The sequence below is a fragment of the Terrapene carolina genome, unplaced genomic scaffold (genome assembly GCF_002925995.2).
Source record: "Terrapene carolina triunguis isolate 2854851 unplaced genomic scaffold, T_m_triunguis-2.0 Scaffold21, whole genome shotgun sequence".
NCBI classification, from domain to species: Eukaryota; Metazoa; Chordata; order Testudines; family Emydidae; genus Terrapene; species Terrapene triunguis.
The window spans coordinates 5,443,516-5,464,689 of record NW_020664372.1 but is presented as its reverse complement, the minus strand read 5'-3'; the positions used below and the strand labels follow the sequence as shown (position 1 = coordinate 5,464,689).

The following is a 21,174-nucleotide window of genomic DNA, read 5'->3' as shown; positions in this document are numbered from 1 at the left end:
AAATTGCCTAGAGCCCTGGCTCCAAACAGTGCATTCGCTGACCAGCATGAATACCACAGTGACGCTTCCTTCCAAAGTAACATAATCGCTAATGTAACATAATCTGTGATGTAATGTCATCCCATCAACTACGTATGGGTGTTCCCTTACTATCCCCCTTACCAGACAATACAGTAATTACACATGCCTCCCTGTTGAGCTGGGGGGGGCCACACAGACATACAGCACAATGCACTTGGACACCCCGAGAAACCAGGATGCACATCAGTCTTTTGGAATTTAGTGCAGTCTGATAGGCTTGCAATGCCTTTCTTCAGTTTATTCAGTTCCATCATGTCTTCATAACGTTAAACAGCATAACCAACTTTTACATCAACAAGCAAGGAGGGGTAAGATCCATTCTCTTGTGTATAGAAGTAGTTGCCCTATGGAATTTGTGTATTAGGAATTGAATCACCCTGTCCTCATCTTACCTTCTGGGAACTCAGAATGTGTTGGCAGACACCCCCATTAGGTATTTTGCTATTGATAATGAGTGGGAGCTGCATGATTCGGTAGCTAACAGTATTTTCACTCAGTGGGGAACCCCACCTAGAATCTATTTGCCTCCCAAATTAACAGGAAATGCAACATCTACTGTTCTAGGGGAGCTCTAGGTCTACACTCTCAGGGCGATGCTATCCTTCTGACCTGGTCAGGAAACCTAAACTATGCCTTTCCTCTCTAGCATTCCTACCTCAAGTCCTATGGAAACTTCAATAGGACACGGCACAGCAGGAGTCATACTCCTCGCCCCCAATTGGCTCAAATAAATTTGGTTCCCAAATCTCCATTTAGTGTCATCTCATCATTCAATCAGTATCCTGTCCTTTCCTGATCTCTTGACCCAGGAGAAATGCAGTATCAATCACCCCATCCCTGGAGCACTTCATCTCATTGCTTGGTTTTTGGATGGGTGTCAGACTTAGAACATTCCTGCTCTGAAGCCGTACAAACCATCCTTAATAACAGCAGAAAGGAGTTCACTGGGAAACATTATTCAGCTGAGTGGAAGAGTTTTTCCATCTGCATGCAGCTGGAACACAAATCCCACGTCAGCAAATATTCCCCTTATATTGGACTGTCTGCGTTCTGTCAAAATGACTGGGCTCTCCCTCAGTTCTATACAAGACCACCTGGCAGCAATCAGTGTGTGCCATCCACCATCAGATAATTACTCAATTTTGATTCGCCAGTTGCAGCTCCCAGCCGTGTGGGGTGGCTCTGCAGAACTCTGAGCTGCGGGGAGGGGCACCCCTTTGAGCTCCCAGCCACCATGTGTGATGGGGGGGACCCCACAGCTCTGAGCTGCCGCTTGCAACAGGAGGGACCCTGGCACTTTCAGCCACTACGGGCAGTGGGAGGACTCCGGATCTCCAAGCTGCCACAAGCACCTGGGGGACCCCAGAGCCTCATCAGCAGTGGGTGCTGGTTCCCTTCCTCCCCATTTTGTCAGTTATTCTTAGTAAAAATCAGGGGCAGGTCAAGGGCTTCCATGAATTTTGGTTTATTGTCCATAACCTGTCCGTGACTTTTACTAAAAATAACCATGACAAAATCTTAACCTTAGTTATTAGCCACCTTCTTCGCTGTCCTCAATGTAAATTAGAGCATCTTTCATGCTGCTGCTAACTCACCCAGCTATCCATAGCTCCACACCTTTCCCCCCCAGGAATTCCTTATGCCAGGGATTCTGGAGTGTTGCACAGATCTGCGGAGCTGATTGTCTACCACCTGGGGACTTAATCAAGCTGGCCAGGGCACAAAGGTGGATCTGGCTGTATTTTTCAAAGGGGTCAATGTATTCTTCTCCTCTTGTTTTTTACTCTTTTCTCTCATAGGGCAAGATTCTGATATCCTTGATCACATTGAATAGAAATTTACTCAACAAGCAATCCCATTGAAGTTCATGGGTATACTCAGAGAGTATGCTGCTATTCAGTGCAAACAAGGGTATCAACAAGTAGTTACTACAGAATTCCTTAAATATAATTTGAACCATTATGTTCTATTTTCATAAAACTCCAAGATTTTTGAAAATCAAACTCAGTTTTGTGCTGTTCATGATGCAAAAGACAGACCTCCTGTTTGGGCAGAACAGAATGGCTGTATAACCTAATTTAAAAAAAAATGTACAAAGCAGAAGGGTATCCTTGCCATCTAGACATAAACACAAATTATTTTAGTGTCAAGACCAGTACATGGGCAGAAAGAGAATATGATTCTGTGAAGGTGATGTAGCAAGCAGCAGTTGGGTGTCAATCCACATGTACGCTCAACATTTCAGAATCTGTAATCAGAGTCCACTTGGGCTCAGTTGCATAAGGACTTGAGTCCAAGACACACCCTCTAGTTACAGATTAGTTAGCCTGCATCTATGGAAGGTGAGGCATCATCAAGATTCTAGATTGGAGGGCTCTTTGGGCCAAGAGATTTTGGTCTTTCTTTGTATATTGTCTATCTCTGAAGGAAATCATTACCCTGGAAGCTCCTCTAGTTAACTGTTCCCACTAATTTGTTTCCTTTTCCTGTATGTGGAATGAATAACTTCCTGAGTGCAAGTTTAGAACCCATGCACCCAATTTTCAGAAGTGCTGAGCCAACCCACAGCGCTCTCTAACTTAAATTGGCATTGCACTCAGCACTTACAAAAATCAGACCCTCTGAACACAATGGAAGAGACTGCACTCTTAGGTTTAAAACATGAGCTCAGACACTTTTATGTTCCACAGACAGAAAAATTGCGAAACTGGAATGGAGCACAATAGTCCCCTTTCCTCTGACTGGGGAGGAACAACACTCCCCTTCCCACCTTAGAAGAGGAGCAGCAGGGGGGAAAGGGAGCCTAGCATCTGGGGAAACTAGTGTGGGGAAGAAATTGGGGACTCCCTCAGGAGCGGAGCAGAAGGAGGTTGAGAGGCCACACTCCCTTCCTCAGCCCAGAAGAAGGGGATCATTCCACATATAAGGACCAGCAAGGGGGAAGAGGGGTTCTCATTTCCAACCCACCTGCAGAGCAGCAACATCAATGGGGAGAAGAACCCAGAGCTTTTTACCCTCCCTGAGGGCCAATATACAGGGAAGAGGCTGTAAGGGACTTCTCCTGAGGACCAGCAGCTGGGTGGAAGGAGAATCTGGAGTCCCCTCAGCCAGAGGCAGTAGGGTAAGCCCTTTGAGTAATGGTACCTCTAAGTTGCATACGTGAGTGAGTTCATGCATGCTGCATACATGAGTACCTCTTAGAGGGAACATAGCTTTAAAGTATTAATGCATGTATGTACAGTTGATTTATCTAGTAGTATGTTTCCAAGTTCCCACTCTTTTAAGTGAATGCTACAGGCTAAAGAAAACAGTTGTCTTCTGGTAAGAGTGATTCTGCTGAGTGTAAAAGCCTAGCAACCGCCTACATTTAATAAATCCTATTAATCAGAGAAATTGTTTTCAACCTTTTTTCTACTGTGATCCCATGTTACAAGAAAAAAAAGGGTCAGGACTCTCCTCCCTTATAGCGGTAAAGCAAGGAATGTGATTGTAACTCCGTGAAACTTGTTTATGACCCTAAGGATGAGCACCCCTGAACTAGAGCACAATATTTTTGTCTCTCACAATCTTCAGTAGTTTGTGTGCATTCTATTAATACAACTACTCAGCTTTTCTTTTCTGAAACTACCTTTGGCTTTAAATTCTTCTCTTATTTTTGAAGGGTATTATACAGCTTGAGAAAGAGTTGGCCAATCTAGGAGGAGCATGTGCAGCTGCTTTGATGAAAAAAGATCTGGCACTTCCCATTGGTAAGTCTCTCTTAAAGAACATAATTTTTTCCTTGATAATTGATTTATATTATATTTTGTGAATTACTAATATTCTATGAGTTTTAAGATTGCTTCCAATTGGAGATAAAATTTGTTTTCGCTTTACGACTAAAAATTAATCAACACAGATAAATAGTGCTGTTTTGCCGCCCACTCTACTCCCTTATGTATAGGGAGTAGGGAAATCTAGTATTTAAATCTGACCAACTCACCCCATCTACAGGTAGAGTAGCAGGGTATGAGCTACCTTCTCCAGTTTCTTAATGGTACTTCACAAATGTTCAGGTATCTTACTATTTGTTTTTCTTATCGCTGTTCTTTCTCAGCACACTCCACATCAATCATTAAGGAACAGCAACTGTGGTGCTGACTTGTAAAATGTGCAATTATTTGTTTAAAATTAAGTGGTCATGAATATCTGTAGATCTTGGAGCCTAAAATAATTCTTCTCCAAATTTTAAAATTATCAAAAGTGTTACATTACTTCATAAGCAGACACAGTACACACACGTTTTCAATAATACAAACACAATTTAAAAAGTACCGCAAGTGACAAAAATGAGATTCATCAAAAGTGACTGGAGCAGAATATTGTAACTGAAGTAGAACTAGAAAGAGAGAGATCCTAATTCTGACCTCTCACTAGTTTTATTCTGGTGCAGCGCCATTGTCTTTAATGGAGTTATTCTTGTTAACAGAAGGCTCACAGTTTCTTATAAGGCATCTGTATGACTATTTAAATTCATTGCTAGGCTCAGATTAGTGATTAGCTTGTTAGGTTAAATGTAAGCAAAGCCACTAAGTGTTCACATATTGCAAATGACAGTGCTTAATAGAAAGGGCATGTTAATGAGCAAGGGGACATATGTTTTTGTGCTTGTAACTGCACACTGATCAAATAGAATTTTTTAAAAATCAGATATTTTCTTGTGCACTTGCACATGCAGATCTCTTACTTTCAGTCGCAATAGGCACTTCTCGTAAATATTCATTTAGCTCTTAAGAGTATGTTAGGCAATTCTGTAACATTGATTAGAATCCCTCTTCCCTCGGATTAGAGGTAGTTAAAACTTACTTCCATTGATGACACCTGCTTACCAACTGCTTCCTTCATTCTTCCATGCAAGAGAAAAATACAGAAACTAGAATGCTCCCAACTTTAATTTCCTGGCTTTTCTAACAGTGAATTATCTCCAAAGACGGTTTTTGACTAAAATGCAATTCCCTTCTTGCTAAAGGGGATAGTTGTTAGACTTTGTATAGTCTTTTTTTAAAATTGGTGTTACTACCACAGTTCTGTGACCTTCCCTGTTCGCTACTGGGTAGCAGCTTGTTCAAGACCAAGGAACAGCCTTTAATTTTATTCATTTTGGGTGGCAGTAGTGAGCAGCCTTTAGTTCTCCTCCTTCTCCTGGATTGGGTATTGAGTAGTGAAGTAGTCTCAGCTAGCACTCTTGTGCCTCCCAGCCATGATTCTCTGTCCCCATTCATGCATAGCGGAGCTGTTGCACAAACACCAAACTAAATTCAAGTGGTCTGTCTGTGAAGCAGCTTTACAGGCTCTTTAAGAGAGTAAATTGTGTTTGGGTTGCAATGCTTGCAAAGGCTAAAGTCTTTAAAAAATAAAATAAAAAAGGTAGGGGGAGGGGGACAAAAGAAAAGATATAAATGACCTCAGAGGTATTCATCCTCTTACTCAGACATCTCCGTCTCTCCTGAGGAAAGGGAGCAGTCATTCAGGCTCTGATCAGGATGTGAAGAAAATGCAACAAAGGGTTTTTTCCCCCCCCCCTCCTGCTATGTTTGAAATCATGTGCAAAAAGGTTGCATTCATAATCCATGTCCAACTTGAGAAGATGCTAGAGGATAAGCCTTTTAAATCCCCACCTAGGACAGCAATCCTGCTTCATCCATCCTTGATCAGAGAGGAATAGGAAACCCCTATAAGGGTAGGTGCATAAGCAGGCATTCATTCAGATATTACAAGCTGCAAGAGCCAAAAAGTGCCATTACAGATATACCAAAGATCAGTGCTGCAATAGCATCTCTAGCAAAAGATATGATAAACCTGCTTGAAGGGGATGTCTTTCACAAAGATTCAACTGACAGAAAGGTGAAAGCTCAGCAGCTGGATGTCACATCTGGCTTCACCCCTAGAAGGTTGATGCTCATTCCAAATAGATTATCTGCTCATCTAAATTCACAGTCTCTCTCCTCTGCGGGGAACGAACCTAGACGAAATAATGGCAGAAAGCACTACCAAAATGAAATGGATCCTCTCCACCATGCTCTAAGGACAGATAAAAACACTGCTTTCATCCATCCTTCTCGCAAAAGTACCAGAGGAAAGACAACAGTTATATGAGGAGAAAACCCTGGAAATGAGGTCTGGGTGGAAAATCCAGAGATGGAGCCGCCACCTCTAAGAGTCCACTGTGACAACAAACAAATGTGCCTCTACTGAGACCTGAACCTAGGAAGCAGAATTTCCCATTTCTCAGAAGAATGGTCTTGATCAACGACAGACAAGGGGGTGAAAGAGGTAGAGAGTCACAGATACTCCCTCAAACTAAGGGCCCCACTACATCCCATCCTCAGTCCCCTATCTTGATGTGACCCCATCAGATATGAGCTGGTGTTAAATGAAATTTCACATCTCCTGGATATAAGAGCAATAATAAAAAGAGTTCCCACAGAAGAAAGATTCTTAAGACCATACTCCATTTTCTTTCTTGTCCAGAAGCATGCATGGGTGGGAGGGGAGGGGGGAAGTTGGACCCATTCTGCGTCAACAAATGGATGAAGAAAATAAGGTTCCCGATGGAGACTGTAGCTTCAATGGGAGCATTCCTGTCTCAAGGGGGCTTCTTTGCTTATGTGGAGCTAGCAGATGCATATCTCCATATTCCCATATGACCATTCGACCACAGATTGCCGAGACTTACTTATGGCATGGCCCACCACTAGTATCATGCATTTCCTTTTGTCCTTTTATTGGGCCCAAGGCTCTTTACCAAGATGCTGGTGGTAATAATAGACTCAGATCTCAGTGCACTCACCTTTATCCATTCCTAGATGACTTCTTGGTCAGAGCTTTGACCAAAACAGCAGCAAGGAATGCCACAATCCAAACACTGGGTTTGCTTCAAGCACATGGATTTATGATAAACACTAAGAAGAGGTCCTTGATTTCCTCCACAAAAGTAGTTCACCTGGGAGTGGAAATACCCTTCCGTGGCAAAGAATCTAGCTATCACTGGACAGATTCCATAGGATCCAGAATCTGATATCCATGTTAGTAAAGTGTGCAATTCTGACCATAGTTCAGTGTCTACAGCTACTAGTCCTTCTGGTTTCATGAATAGGAATCCTCTCACGGGCAGGGTCCCATATCAGGTGCCTCCAATCCTTTCTCTTGGAAGTATGGAACCATTAGAGGATCAGGTATTGGTTCTGAACCACGTGCTGAACTCTCTCAGATCGTCCTCGGAGGGTCTTCCCATATGCCTTCCAGATCCATAGGAACTCACAACTGATGCCAACCTGATGGGATGGAGACACCTGTGCTACAAATGACAGTGCAAGGCACCTGGAACTCTGGGGAAAGGAACCAGAACATCAGCCTATTGAAGCTCTCCGCGGAAGTTCCAGAACTACCTATAGGGCAAGCGTGTTCTGGTCCAGTTGGACTATGTGACCACTGTGGCTTACATCAACCACCAAGGGGCATCAAGGAGCATTACTCTACATAAGAAGTGAATGGAGATAATGAAATGGGCAGAGAAGACTCTCCCTCCCATAAGAACAATACACATAAAAGAAGAGGTGAAACAAAAGGCAGACTGATTCAGCAGACACACAGTCAACGACTGAGAATGCTGCCTAAATCGTGAAGTCTTCATTCTGATTTTGCATCTCTTCATGTCACCTCAACATGAGTATGATTTGTCAGGGTGGTTGTTACTTGGTTTATGGAGTTCAGGGAAGTTACTTCCCACAAATACAGATTTCTGTCTCTCAACTAGCTGTAGCATTCATCGCAGACATGACCATGGACTTGTTCAAATATTCCTCTAGTTCCATAGCTAACAAAGTGATGTGAAGGTACCTATATCTGCAAATCTGGATAACTGATACCCTTCATAAACTTTTAGCTTCAGCCAAGTTCACAGAAGATAATTGTTACAGTTCCTGCAGGACAATATATCAGTAGGTCTGAGCCCCCGCTACATAAAAAAATCCTCTATCCAGGAAACTGACATGTGGCTGAGGGCTTGTCTTCACTACCAGGGAGATTGATGCTGCTGCAATCGAATTCCTGATAAATCGACGGCAGAGCACTCTCTGGTCAACCCCAGTACTCCATCTCCCCGAGAAGATTAAATTAAGTCGACTGGAGAGCGTCTCCCGTCGACACAGCACAGTGAAGATACCAGGGTAAGTCGACCCAAACTATGTCGAATCCAGCTATGTTATTCACATAGCTGGAGTAGCGTAACTTAGGTCAACTTACCCCAGTATTGAAGACAAGCCCTGAGCAAGTTGTCACTGGGGAAAAAACTTGTTGCCAAATTGTTTTGTTTTCCCACTGTTAGGGCCTTGATATCTGAACTATCTTTATCTAATTTCTTATGTGGCTCCCATTGCTCTATTCTGAGTGCCTCCTACAAGTAAAAATGACAACAATAATTTTATTCCCTTTATCCCTGATGACAGGAAACTGCCTTGAGTTGTGGGGTTGTTTGTTTTTTTCCTAATTTGCCATATATAAATATGAAAGTGAGAGAACTGAGAGAAGGATGGGTCAGGTCTTCCTCTTCCCTGCAAATGTTAAGCAATTAGAGTGTTTCCCTTTTTAGGGGAATAGGACAGAGAGCAAAGTCTCCGTTGTTTTTTCTTTTTGTTGCTTTTTAAATTGGGCCACTTGTTTAGATGTCTAAGTATGGATTTAGGATGCTTATTTTAGGCAACTATTTGTGAATACGGACCCTGGACTTCAGAAAAGCAGACTTTGACTCCCTCAGGGAACAGATGGGCAGGATCCCCTGGGAGAATAACATGAAGGGCAAAGGGGTCCAGGAGAGCCGGCTGTATTTTAAAGAATCCTTATTGCGGTTGCAGGAACAAACCATCCCAATGTGTAGAAAGAATAGTAAATATGGCAGGCGACCAGCTTGGCTAAACAGTGAAATCCTTGCAGATCTTAAACGCAAAAAAGAAGCTTACAAGAAGTGGAAGATTGGAAAAATGACCAGGGAGGAGTATAAAACTATTGCTCAGGCATGCAGGAATGAAATCAGGAAGGCCAAATCACACTTGGAGTTGCAGCTAGCAAGAGATGTTAAGAGTAACAAGAAGGGTTTCTTCAGGTATGTTAGCAACAAGAAGAAAGTCAAGGAAAGTGTGGGCCCCTTACTGAATGAGGGAGGCAACCTAGTGACCGAGGATGTGGAAAAAGCTAATGTACTCAATGCTTTTTTTGCCTCTGTCTTCACGAACAAGCTCAGCTCCCAGACTGCTGCACTGGGCAGCACAATATGGGGAGAAGGTGACCAGCCCTATGTGGAGAAAGAAGTGGTTCGGGACTATTTAGAAAAACTGGATGTGCACAAGTCCATGGGGCCGGATGCGCTGCATCCGAGGGTGCTAAAGGAGTTGGCGGATGAGATTGCAGAGCCATTAGCCATTATTTTTGAAAACTCATGGCGATCGGGGGAGGTCCCGGATGACTGGAAAAAGGCTAATGTAGTGCCCATCTTTAAAAAAGGGAAGAAGGAGGATCCGGGGAACTACAGGCCAGTCAGCCTCACCTCAGTCCCTGGAAAAATCATGGAACAGGTCCTCAAGGAATCAATTATGAAACACTTAGAGGAGAGGAAAGTGATCAGGAACAGTCAGCATGGATTCACCAAGGGGAAGTCGTGCCTGACTAACCTAATTGCCTTCTATGATGAGATAACTGGCTCTGTGGATGAGGGGAAAGCAGTGGATGTGTTATTCCTTGACTTTAGCAAAGCTTTTGATACGGTCTCCCACAGTATTCTTGCCGCCAAGTTAAAGAAGTATGGGCTGGATGAATGGACTGTAAGGTGGATAGAAAGCTGGCTAGATCGTCGGGCTCAACGGGTAGTGATCAATGGCTCCATGTCTAGTTGGAAGCTGGTTTCAAGCGGAGTGCCCCAAGGGTCGGTTCTGAGGCCGGTTTTGTTTAATATCTTTATTAATGATCTGGAGGATGGTGTGGACTGCACTCTCAGCAAGTTTGCAGATGACACTAAACTAGGAGGCGTGGTAGATACACTAGAGGGTAAGGATCGGATACAGAGGGACCTAGACAAATTAGAGGACTGGGCCAAAAGAAACCTGATGAGGTTCAACAAGGACAAGTGCAGAGTCCTGCACTTAGGACGGAAGAATCCAATGCACTGCTACAGACTAGGGACCGAATGGCTAGGTAGCAGTTCTGCAGAAAAGGACCTAGGGGTCACAGTGGACGAGAAGCTGGATATGAGTCAACAGTGTGCTCTTGTTGCCAAGAAGGCTAACGGCATTTTGGGCTGTATAAGTAGGGGCATTGCCAGCAGATCGAGGAACGTGATCGTTCCCCTTTATTCGACATTGGTGAGGCCTCATCTGGAATACTGTGTCCAGTTTTGGGCCCCACACTACAAGAAGGATGTGGAAAAATTGGAAAGAGTCCAGCGGAGGGCAACAAAAATGATTAGGGGTCTGGAGCACATGACTTATGAGGAGAGGCTGAGGGAACTGGGATTGTTTAGTCTCCAGAAGAGAAGAATGAGGGGGGATTTGATAGCAGCCTTCAACTACCTGAAGGGGGGTTCCAAAGAGGATGGAGCTCGGCTGTTCTCAGTGGTGACAGATGACAGAACAAGGAGCAATGGTCTCAAGTTGCAGTGGGGGAGGTCCAGGTTGGATATTAGGAAACACTATTTCACTAGGAGGGTGGTGAAGCACTGGAATGCGTTACCTAGGGAGGTGGTGGAGTCTCCTTCCTTGGAGGTTTTTAAGGCCCGGCTTGACAAAGCCCTGGCTGGGATGATTTAGTTGGGAATTGGTCCTGCTTTGAGCAGGGGGTTGGACTAGATGACCTCTTGAGGTCCCTTCCAACCCTGATATTCTATGATTCTATGAAAATTGTTGCTGTTGGTATTTTTTTTTTTTAAATCCCCCATCTCTAGGTTTTCCTTTATTCAGTCATACGTGACAGGAGTACCAACACATTCCCTTAGCAATATCTGCATTTTTAAAACATGCAACAATAATGTTTAATCCACTGAGATAAGTATCTACACCAGAAGAAAAATCTGGAATTGCAGGATCTCAGTAGTCCTCTCTTTAAACCATTGCACTCCCCATCCTTCTGCTTTTTTAACTATTAAGATAACAACCCTAGTGTCCAAGCTGGGGTGGAAGGGAAAGTCTAGTGTATAAGGCACTGGAATGGGACTCAATAGACCTTAGGTAAAATTCCTGGCCAGCCACAGGTGTCCTATGTGACCTTTGAGCAAGTAATTTCATCTACTTTATGCCTCAATTTCCCATATGTAAACACTTTCATAATACTTCCCTACTGCATCAGGAGGGCTATGAGAATAAAATCCATTTATGGCTGTAAGACTATGGTGATGAAAGATATATATGTAGAAAGATGGCAGAATTTGAGGAATTAGGATGTCTGAGTTTTGGCTATCAGTAGTGGACCAATACGGTACATTTTACGTGGACAGGATAGTTTAGAAGATTTCAGAATGCTTCCTGATTAAGGTGACATCTACATTCAACAGGGTCCTGAAGATAGCACTCCCTTTTGTCCAATACCATCTAGCTGAAGTAAAAATAATGGCACTGCATGGAAGTGTGAAGGGCAGTTAATTAAAACATACATCAATTCTTAAATATGTAAAAAATCCACATTTGTCTTTTGCTTTTTTTCACACAAGGAGAAAGTGACTAATGACCCTTTTTGCAGGTCACTTTTCATTTGCCTACCTGAAGCATACAAGAAACACTATTAAGACAGTGGTGGGCAACCTGCGGCCCATGGGCCGCACGCAGCCTGCCAGGGTAATCTGCTGGCAGGCTGCGAGACAGTTCGTTTACATTGACCGTCTGCAAGCATGGCTGCCCACAGCTCCCAGTGGCCACGGTTTGCCGTTCCTGGCCAATGGGAGCTGCAGACGGCCATGCCTGGGGGCGGTCAGTGTAAAGAAACTGTCTCGTGACCCACCAGCGGATTACCCTGACGGGCCGCAGGTTGCTCACCACTCTATTAGGATCTTGCAGCAGGTATCAAGATGGTGCATTCCACAAGATTGATGATATCATCCTCTACAGACACAGCACCTGTACTAATTAAAGAAAATAAAAAAGCAAAGTAGCATAACAAACAGCTACAATTGCCTGGATCAATATATTTAATGAACGTTCTTCATTATTTGATTATACTGAGTGGATTTAGCTTCTGATACAGATGTCTACATCTGTGGACATTTTTAATGCATTAGAACTTGAGTCCTTCTTTTTCTGTTCCTCTCTTATCTCACTAGTGATTACATCCTGTGTGTGCAGAATTGCTTGACATGTTTTTGAAAGGGCAGAAAAATGTTGTCCTTACCTGTAAATTTCTTTTCTCTAAAAAAGCATGTTTGTGAATTCTGACCACCCTGGAATCAAAGTTTAGAATTACGTTTCTGAGAAAGAAGTATGGAATACGGTTACATTGAACACATTTGGATTTAATTTTACAAAAGAATTAATAATTGGCTAGCATTATCATTATTATGTTTTTTTAAATAGTTAGTTGTATAAGCTCCTTTGAGGAGCATTTGGTGGATGGGTCCCAACTACTGCCATCTGGAAGTCAGATCTAACTGCATCCAAAATCCCTGGAAGGTAGACCACCTATCTATATGCACAGAATTGCCAGACATACTGTTTTAGAGAAAATACATTTAAAGATATAAGAATAAATTTTTCTTTATATGAATTAGTGTCATATTTGTTTGTACACTGAATTATACCATACTGCATGTTTACAGTGTTGCATGGAAAATATTATTTTATCTGTTCATTAAGAAGTGCTGCGTAACCTTAGAACATTTTCACACTGCTGGGCTGAGCAAAATAAGTAAAGTTTTTTTAAGTTCATAACAAGGTTCTCATATAAAATGCATTGCTAAATGGAATTAGAACCAAATTTTAAATACTGAAAGTATGTAGATTTATCTTGATGTTTATATTAACCGTATATGCATTTCTATGTATTTGTACAACAGCTAATGAATTTGAAGAAGATCTTGAGATTCTTGAAGAGGCTGCATTGCAGGTATAGCATTGCTTTTAACATGGCAAGGCATTTTGGTGCTAACTTCCATTGTCACTTTCTTTTTACTGATTGCCAGAGAAGAAACCTGTTTGGAAGATGTTGGCAGTAGGAAGGAAGCTAACCCATTATTAGTAAATACAGAAAAACTGCTTTTGAAACCTTCAGAGAAAAGGCTCTTAAATCAAGCTAGTGGTTCATAGTATTTCATTATTTACTGGTATAAACATGATTGAGTGGAGAGCTCTGGCTAAGATTTTCAAAAGTGAATAGTAATTTTGTATATCTCAATTGTTATGTGCCCAACTTGACACCTCAGAGGGGTCTAATTTTTCAAAAAATATGCTAAGCACCCAACCTCTGAAAAATATGCCCCTGCAAGTTGTCTTATTGAGCACCCAAAAGCACTAGTCATTTTTTAAAGTGACTTCTCCCGAGACTGATATTTTGGAGACATTGCCTCTTGGTGGAGGAAGAGTAGGAAGGCATACGTCTTATCATCATGGAATGATAGGACTGGAAGGGACCTCAAGAGGTCATCTAGTCCAGTCCCCTGCACTCACGGGAGAACTAAGTATTGTCTAGACTGTCCCTGACAAGTGTTTGTCTAACCTGCTCTTAAAAGTCTCTAATGATGGAGATTTCACAACCTCCCTGGGCAATTTATTCCAGTGCTTAACCACTCTGACAGGAAGTTTTTCCTAATATACAACCTAAACCTCCCTTGCTGCAATTTCAGCCCACTGCTTCTTGTCCTAATCCTCAGAGGTTAACAACAACAATTTTTCTCCCTCCTCCTTTTAACAATCTTTTATGTATTTGAAAACTGTTATCCTGTCCCATCTCGGTCTTCTCTTTTCCAGACTAAACAAACCCAATTTTTTTCAATCTTCCCTCATAGATCATGTTTTCTAGACCTTTAGTTTTTGTTGCTCTTCTCTAGACTTTCTCCAATTTGTCCGCATCTTTCCTGAAATGTGGTGCCCAGAACTGGACACAGTACTCTAGTTGAGGCCTAATCAGCGCGGAGTAAAGTGGAAGAATTACTTCTTGTGTCTTGATTACAACACTTCTGCTAATACATCCCAGAGTGATGTTTGCTTTTTTTGCAACGGTGTTACACTGTTGACTCATATTTATCTTGTGGTCCACTGTGACCCCCCAGATCCCTTTCTGCAGTACTCCTTCCTAGGTAGTCTCTTCCCATTTTGTATATGTGCAACTGATTGTTCCTTCCTAAGTGGAATACTTTGCATTTGTACTTATTCAGTGTCATCCTATTTACTTCAGACCATTTCTCCAGTTTGTCCAGATCATTTTGAATTATAATCCTATCCTCCAAAGCACTTGCAACCCCTCCTAGCGTGGTATTGTCCACAGACTTTAGAAGTGTACTCTCTATGCCATTATCTAAATCATTGATGAAGATATTGAACAGAACCAAATCCAGAACTGATCCTTGCGGGACCCTGCTTGTTATGCCCTTCCAGCGTGACTCTGAACCACTGATAACTACTCTCTGGGAACGATTTTCCAACCAGTTATGCACCCTCCTTATAGTAGCTCCATCTAGGTTGCTTTTCCCTAGTTTGTTTATGGGAATGTTGAGCGAGACGGTATCAAAAGCTTTACTAAAGTCATCCTTTGGTAGTTCTTAATAACTGATTGACTTAGCATAGAGATTCTTTTGTATTATCTTATTTCTGATTGTTAGTTCTCTGTATTAAGAGGGAGGTAAGCTGAAATGAAATACAGTCTCACTGAAAGACAGGGATGGGGTGAAGGAATTTGACCTATAAGTGGGTGTTGCGGAGCGAGACTCACCGGTGCAGCGCCTCCTGCTGGTTGTCTTGGGAATTAGCTCTTATCCACACCGAATGCCCTCTGCAAGCCGGAGTCTTGCCTTCCTTCGGCCCCCATGTCTCTCCTGGACCCCGGTGCCCCTTTATCTCGGGTTTCTGCCCATTGCAGTACCCCCACACGCTGGGTCTTCCCTCCCAGGGGAACCCCCAAGCCTCTACACCCACCTTGCCTCAGTGGCTACTGCCAGTCTTCATCCAGCCCCTGGTCACTGGGGCAAACTGCAGTCTGTCATGGCCACTTGTCATTGGCAAGGACGTTTGGACCAGCTGCCTCTGCCTAACTCAGGACTGTACCTCTGCAGCCCCAGTACCTTCTTTAGGCCTTGCACAGGGCCTGCAGCCTGAGGATTTACCAGGTTGGAGCTCCCCAGCTCCTCTTGCCTTTCCCCAGCACTACTCTGCCTCAGGTACCCTTCTTTCCCAGGCAGTCAGGTCCTTCTCTCGTCAGAGCTAGAGAGAGACTCACTCAGCTCATGGCTCACAGCCCCTTCATAGGGCTAGCTGTGGCCTGACTGAGCTGGCCACACCTGTGGTCAGCTACTCCCTCACTCCTTTTTCCCAGCTGCAGCCCTCTCCAGGGCTGCTTTTAACTCCTGTTCTGTGGGAGTGGGGCAGTCGCCCCACTACAATGGGATACAAAGCCTTTTAAGGTCTACATTTGAACACAACATAGGTCAATAATGAGCCCAAATTATCATTTGACAGCCATTAGATAGGTCCATTGTCCACTCTTGGTTTATTTTGGGTATGTGTACACTGCAATTAAACACCCATGGCTGGCCTGTGTCAGTCGACTTGGGCTTGCGGGACTTGGGCAACAAAGCTGTTTAACTGTTCAGGCTTGGGCTGAAGACTGGGCTCGGGGACCCTCCCCCCTTGTCAGGTCCCAGAACCTGGGCTCTAGCCTGAGCCTGAATGTGTACGCCGCAATTAAACAGCCCCATAGCCTAAACCCTGTGAGTCCAAGTCCACTGACACAAGCCAGCCGTGGGTGTTTAATTGCAGTGTAGACATAACCATAGTGTCTTACATGGAGCCATGCTTCTATTTACTTGTTAAAACTGGGGTCTCATTTTCAGAATCAGTATTTATTACCAATTGATTTAAACTGTCATACTATATGGAAGTAAATTATCTTGTTGGGCACACTCATTGATTAGAATGTTTTCCTAAAACGAGGGGGGAGGGGAGAGGAGGGAATATGAGAATATGGACAAAAGGAGGGCATCCTAGTACTTGTGAGGTAGTATTTAGAAGAAAGCTAAAAGGATTTTATGGAAGCGTTTATGATCTGTTTAATATTTATATTAAACACTCATTATAGTAAAGTTTCTCAGAACATATATTCAAACATAAATATTACAGAATAGAGCTGTGGCTTATTTATATTTTTTATTAAATATAGTATTTTTGATGTTATAAAATTATTTTTCTTTGAGTATTGTTGGTAGTACTGTAACTCATACAGGTGGCTGAGTTGTGTGCTTACCTTCTGTGTAGCTAACAGCTGATGGCAAATCAGGATAAATGATCATCTCCCTCCTTTCTAAGTTTTTTTTTTAAGGCAGATGTCCCCGTTGCTTCCAAGTTTACAGTGGAGAAGTAACTAGTGCCATAGTTTAACACCATTTAGGGGGCCTTGAATCTGCCTCAGCCACCAGAATGGTAAAATAGGGGAAAATCTAGAAGAAAAGAAACTGTTCAGGAACAACAAGCCATGCCTTTCAGTGCTGGGATGTAGATGGCCAAGGCTAGTGGTTAGCGTAGGACCAGAGTCCGGGTGCTCATGCAGGCTGGGGTTCAGAATCAGGAGGTCAGGAAGCAAGAGTCAGATACCAAGAATCATGTTGAATCAGGAAACCAGGAGGTCAGGGTCAGGAGACAGGTGCGGGTAGCACTGGGTGAGCATTCCAAAGTAGGGTGGAGCCCAGTTGTATGGATGACTACTTCCTCCTTCCAACTTAAGTAGGGTGAGCCAGCCATTCAGGAGCTCCAGTGTTTCACCAGTTGGGGCCCAGGGTTGGAACCTTCTATCTGAGCTGGGCTTCAGGGAGTTCCAGTTCTAGCTGATGCCCATAAGCAGTTGGGTGGAGGTTTGGATCATGATGATCCTCAGGATCATGACACCGTGACTTGGCTGCAGCATTTTTTTTTTCTTCAGTCCTCCATTGAATGGACCACTAAAGCAGGACAGAGGGAGCCTGTATTAGCACACTGCTGGTGAATGGTGTGCAACAGTACTTTGGCACTCCACTGCTCTGAGCTCCTTCCTCACCTAGTCACTAGCACAAAGGAGAGTACGGTTGAACTGGGTACTCTTGCCACTCTTCAGACTCTCATCTTTCTCCCCCTCCCCACCCCCAATCCCGTATGGTAGGAAGAAAGAGCAGTTAAAGGACAAGGAGTTCAGATGGGAGGAGTTGAGCCACTTTCTGAGGTGAGACATTGGATCCAGAGCAATTCCCTGGCCTATCCAGCTTCTCTCCTCCCCCTAGAAGGGATCTTTTATATTGTACCCCATCAAAAATAAGTTCCTTAAGATGGATTCTTCTCCATTGGCTGTATCTCCAGCCCCTTACTTAATTTGTTTTGGGACATTTTCACTGACGCAAGTAGAGGAAGAGCTACTTGCAATATTCTCCTGGAAGTGAAGAGAACTCTTCTACCAGGAGGGTCAAATCTACCTTTTTTTTCCTCTCGGCACTCCTCTCCCAGACCTTGAAGTGGATTTATCTTTTGTGAGATGACACAAAGCATCAAGATTTCCCTTACAGAACAGAAGATATCAGAGGAGGTGTCAGTGACAAGCCCATGGGCAGTTGTGCCCGGTGCTTAGAGCAGGAATAAGTTCCAATGGCTAGAGCAGCAAACGGTAGCCAGGAATTGGAGCCCAGGAACAGATCTAGAGTCAGTGGCCAGGTTCGAGAGCCAAGGGTTGGAGCTGGAGTCAGGAGCCAGGAACCAGAGCCCGGGGTCAGAACCGGGTTACTTGCAGTGAGGCAAGGCAGGAGCAGGGCTGGGTCCCAGGATGGGAATAAGTAGGCACAGGAACTGTCACAGCCGTGGGTAAATGCTGTGAGCAATCATTGAACTGCTGCTACTTCTGGGTTTCTTCTGACTCAACCAGCCAGTCAGGCGGTGTAACCAATTAGACAGCCCTACTGCAGGCCAGCTGTACTAGTTAGGTTGCCTGCTGACTGACTCTGCTGCAAGCCCTGGGTCCACACTGGCACTGCTGCAGCCCCTCTTTTCTGTTAGAAGGCCTTCCTCCTTTTATGCAAAGGAGAAGAGGTTTTCCATGATCACTCTATTGTCATTGAGAGTATGGAGATGGTGTCCTGCTTTCCTGGTGAAGTGGAATCCTACCCCAAAAATCTGTTTTTTACCAGTGTTGTCACATAATGGAAAACATCAACATGTAAGAGATTTGTTAAGCTGGAAATACTTTTTTTTTTTTTTTTAAACAGGTGTGTAAATCTCATTCAGGCATTCTTGGAAAAGGTTTGGCACTGTCTCACTCACCAACCATCTTAGAAGCTCTTGAAGGAAACCTTCCACTTCAGATGCAAAGCAACGAACAGTCATTTTTGGATGATTTCATAGTCTGTGTACCAGGGTCTAGTGGTGGACGACTTGCAAGGTGATTTGTGTGCTATATGAACAAACCTATTATTGCATTATTTTCATTTTTAACCACTGTAGCAAAATATAGAACTTAAACCATTTCTAGGCATTGTTTTGCTTAGGATCATGGTTTTAATTATGTACTGGAATTTGAAAACTACATGTTTTAGCCCTCTTGTTTATCCTGTAGTGATACATTTTTATAATTATGCCTTTTATTAGTATCTGTATATTAAAAAGGCCTTGTTAACTTGGCCCTTGGGTTTTTATTAATATGGTCATTATGAAAAATATTTAATTACTTCAGACTTGACTCTATTTTTGCTCCTTAATAACAAGTCTGACTATAGGGCTTTTTGTTATGTCTCTGTGTTTCTTTATTATGATTATAAGGTAGTACAAAACATTCTAATGTTATGTTAAATGTTTTTTAACTTTACTCTGTTCTAGATGGCTTCAGCCAGATTCATATGCTGATCCTCAGAAGACATCTTTAATTCTAAACAAGGATGATATACGATGTGGTTGGCCAACTATTATTACTGTGCAAACAAAAGACCAGTATGGAGATATTGTTCACGTTCCCAGTATGAAGGTAATTGTGTATGAACTAGAATACTCTTCGCTGTTTTCATCCTGCAGTAAATTTGTCAGCATTTCTGGTTGATATCACACAGAAAATACTTGATTAGTGCAGAAAGTGGCATTCTGAAATTTGGGTACACTCTGTGGGACTTTCTTACATCTGTGCAACACCACTGTGTCTAGATTATGCTGTTAATTGCACTTGCTCAACCCCATTTTCTCCAGATTAAATCATTTTAGTCTATAATGGATTTATGCAGGTATGGCTAAGGACCTAATTTGGCCTGCATGATCTTTATTATTGGTGGTGATGTGTGAGAAGAAAAGAACCAACTTTCAGCATGCAAGTTAGGAAAGTTAGGAAGTTAGCCTTTGACAAGGTCCCTCACCAAAGGCTCTTAAGCAAAATAAGCAATCATGGAATAAGAGGGAAGTTCCTTCAAAAGACCGGAAACAACAGGTAAGAGTAAATGATCAGTTTTCAGAATGGGAGGTAGATAGCAGTGTTCCAAAGGATCTGTGCTGGGACCAGGGCTGATCAGCATACTCATACATGATTTGGAAAAAGGGATAAACAGTGAGGTGGCAAAATCTGCAGATGAGACAAAATTACTCAAAATAGGTAAGTCCAAAGCTGCCTGCAAAGTGTTGCAAAGGGATCTCTCAAAACTGGGCAGCAAAATGGCAGATGAAATTCAATGTTGATAAATGCAAAGTGTAACACACATTGGAAAACATAATCCCAACTATACATACAAAATGGTTGTGTCTAAATTAGCTGTTACCATTCAAGAAAAAGATCTTGGAGTCACTCTGGGTAGTTTTCTGAAAATATCCACTCAGTGTGCAGTGACAGTCTAAAAAGCTGGCAAAATGCTAGAAACCATTAAGAAAGGGATAGATAAGACGACACTAAATATCATAATGCCAGTATATAAATCATGGTATGCCCATATCTTGAATACTGGTGTGCAGTTCTGGTCTCCCCATCTCAAAGATGATATGTTAGAAATGGAAAATGTACAGAGAAGAACAACAAAAATGATTAAGGGTATGGACCAGTATATGTCTGAGGAGAGATTAAAAAGACTGACTGTTCAGCTTGGAAAAGAGATGTAAAATCATGACTGATGTGGAGAAAGTGCCTGGAAGTGTTATTTACTCCTCTACATAACACAAGAACTAGGGGTCACCAAATGAAATTAATAGGCAGCAGGTTTAAAACAAACAAAAGAAATACTTCTTAACATAATGCACATTCAACCTGTGAGACTCATTGCCAGAGATTTTTGTGAAGGCCAAAACTATAACTGGATTAAAAAAAGAATTAGATAAATTCATGGAGGATAGGTCCATCAATAGCTATTAGCCAAGATGATCAGGGATGCAGTCCTATGCTCTAGGTATCCTTAAGCCTCTGACTACTAGATGCTGAGACTGGAAGATGGGATTGATCACTTGATGATTGCCATTCTTATGTATTTATGTTCATAAAACAGTATTTTACATGTAAAGTGAATACATGTGATATAAAATCATCAAGATATGAGCATGCCATTTTTAGAGTTGCTTTTGAGAAGTAGACCCATACTTTAAATAGAGGATCCCATATTCAGAGAACCTATAGTCGCTCAGTTAAATTAGGTGGAGAAAGTAACTGGCTGGCACTGTTAGTTTATTTTTCCCACCATCCAATTAATAATTGGCCTTTGCAGCGCCTATAAATCCTGGCATACAAAACTGCTTGTGACAGCAGCAGTTGGAACCCAATTTCTTCCCAGAATTCCTGTGAAAGGGAGCTAGAGAAATTGTTCAAATATTAACTTTTACTTAAGTGTAATAGAATTATTCAGAGAAATTCAAAATTAACAAAAAAATAAAAATAATTGAAGTCAGGTTTCATCTACAT

General features: G+C 42.6%; 1 protein-coding gene across 1 annotated transcript in view; it reads left to right on the top strand.

The window, feature by feature from the left end:
* MYCBP2 (MYC binding protein 2) overlaps positions 1 to 21,174 on the top strand; it is a 407,094-nt gene that overhangs the window by 242,129 nt on the left and 143,791 nt on the right. The window contains exons 43-46 of the mRNA XM_026662219.1: positions 3,743 to 3,830; positions 13,148 to 13,197; positions 18,524 to 18,696; positions 19,131 to 19,275. Of these exons, the coding sequence (XP_026518004.1) occupies positions 3,743 to 3,830; positions 13,148 to 13,197; positions 18,524 to 18,696; positions 19,131 to 19,275 (456 nt within the window). The remainder of the gene's footprint in view (positions 1 to 3,742; positions 3,831 to 13,147; positions 13,198 to 18,523; positions 18,697 to 19,130; positions 19,276 to 21,174) is intronic.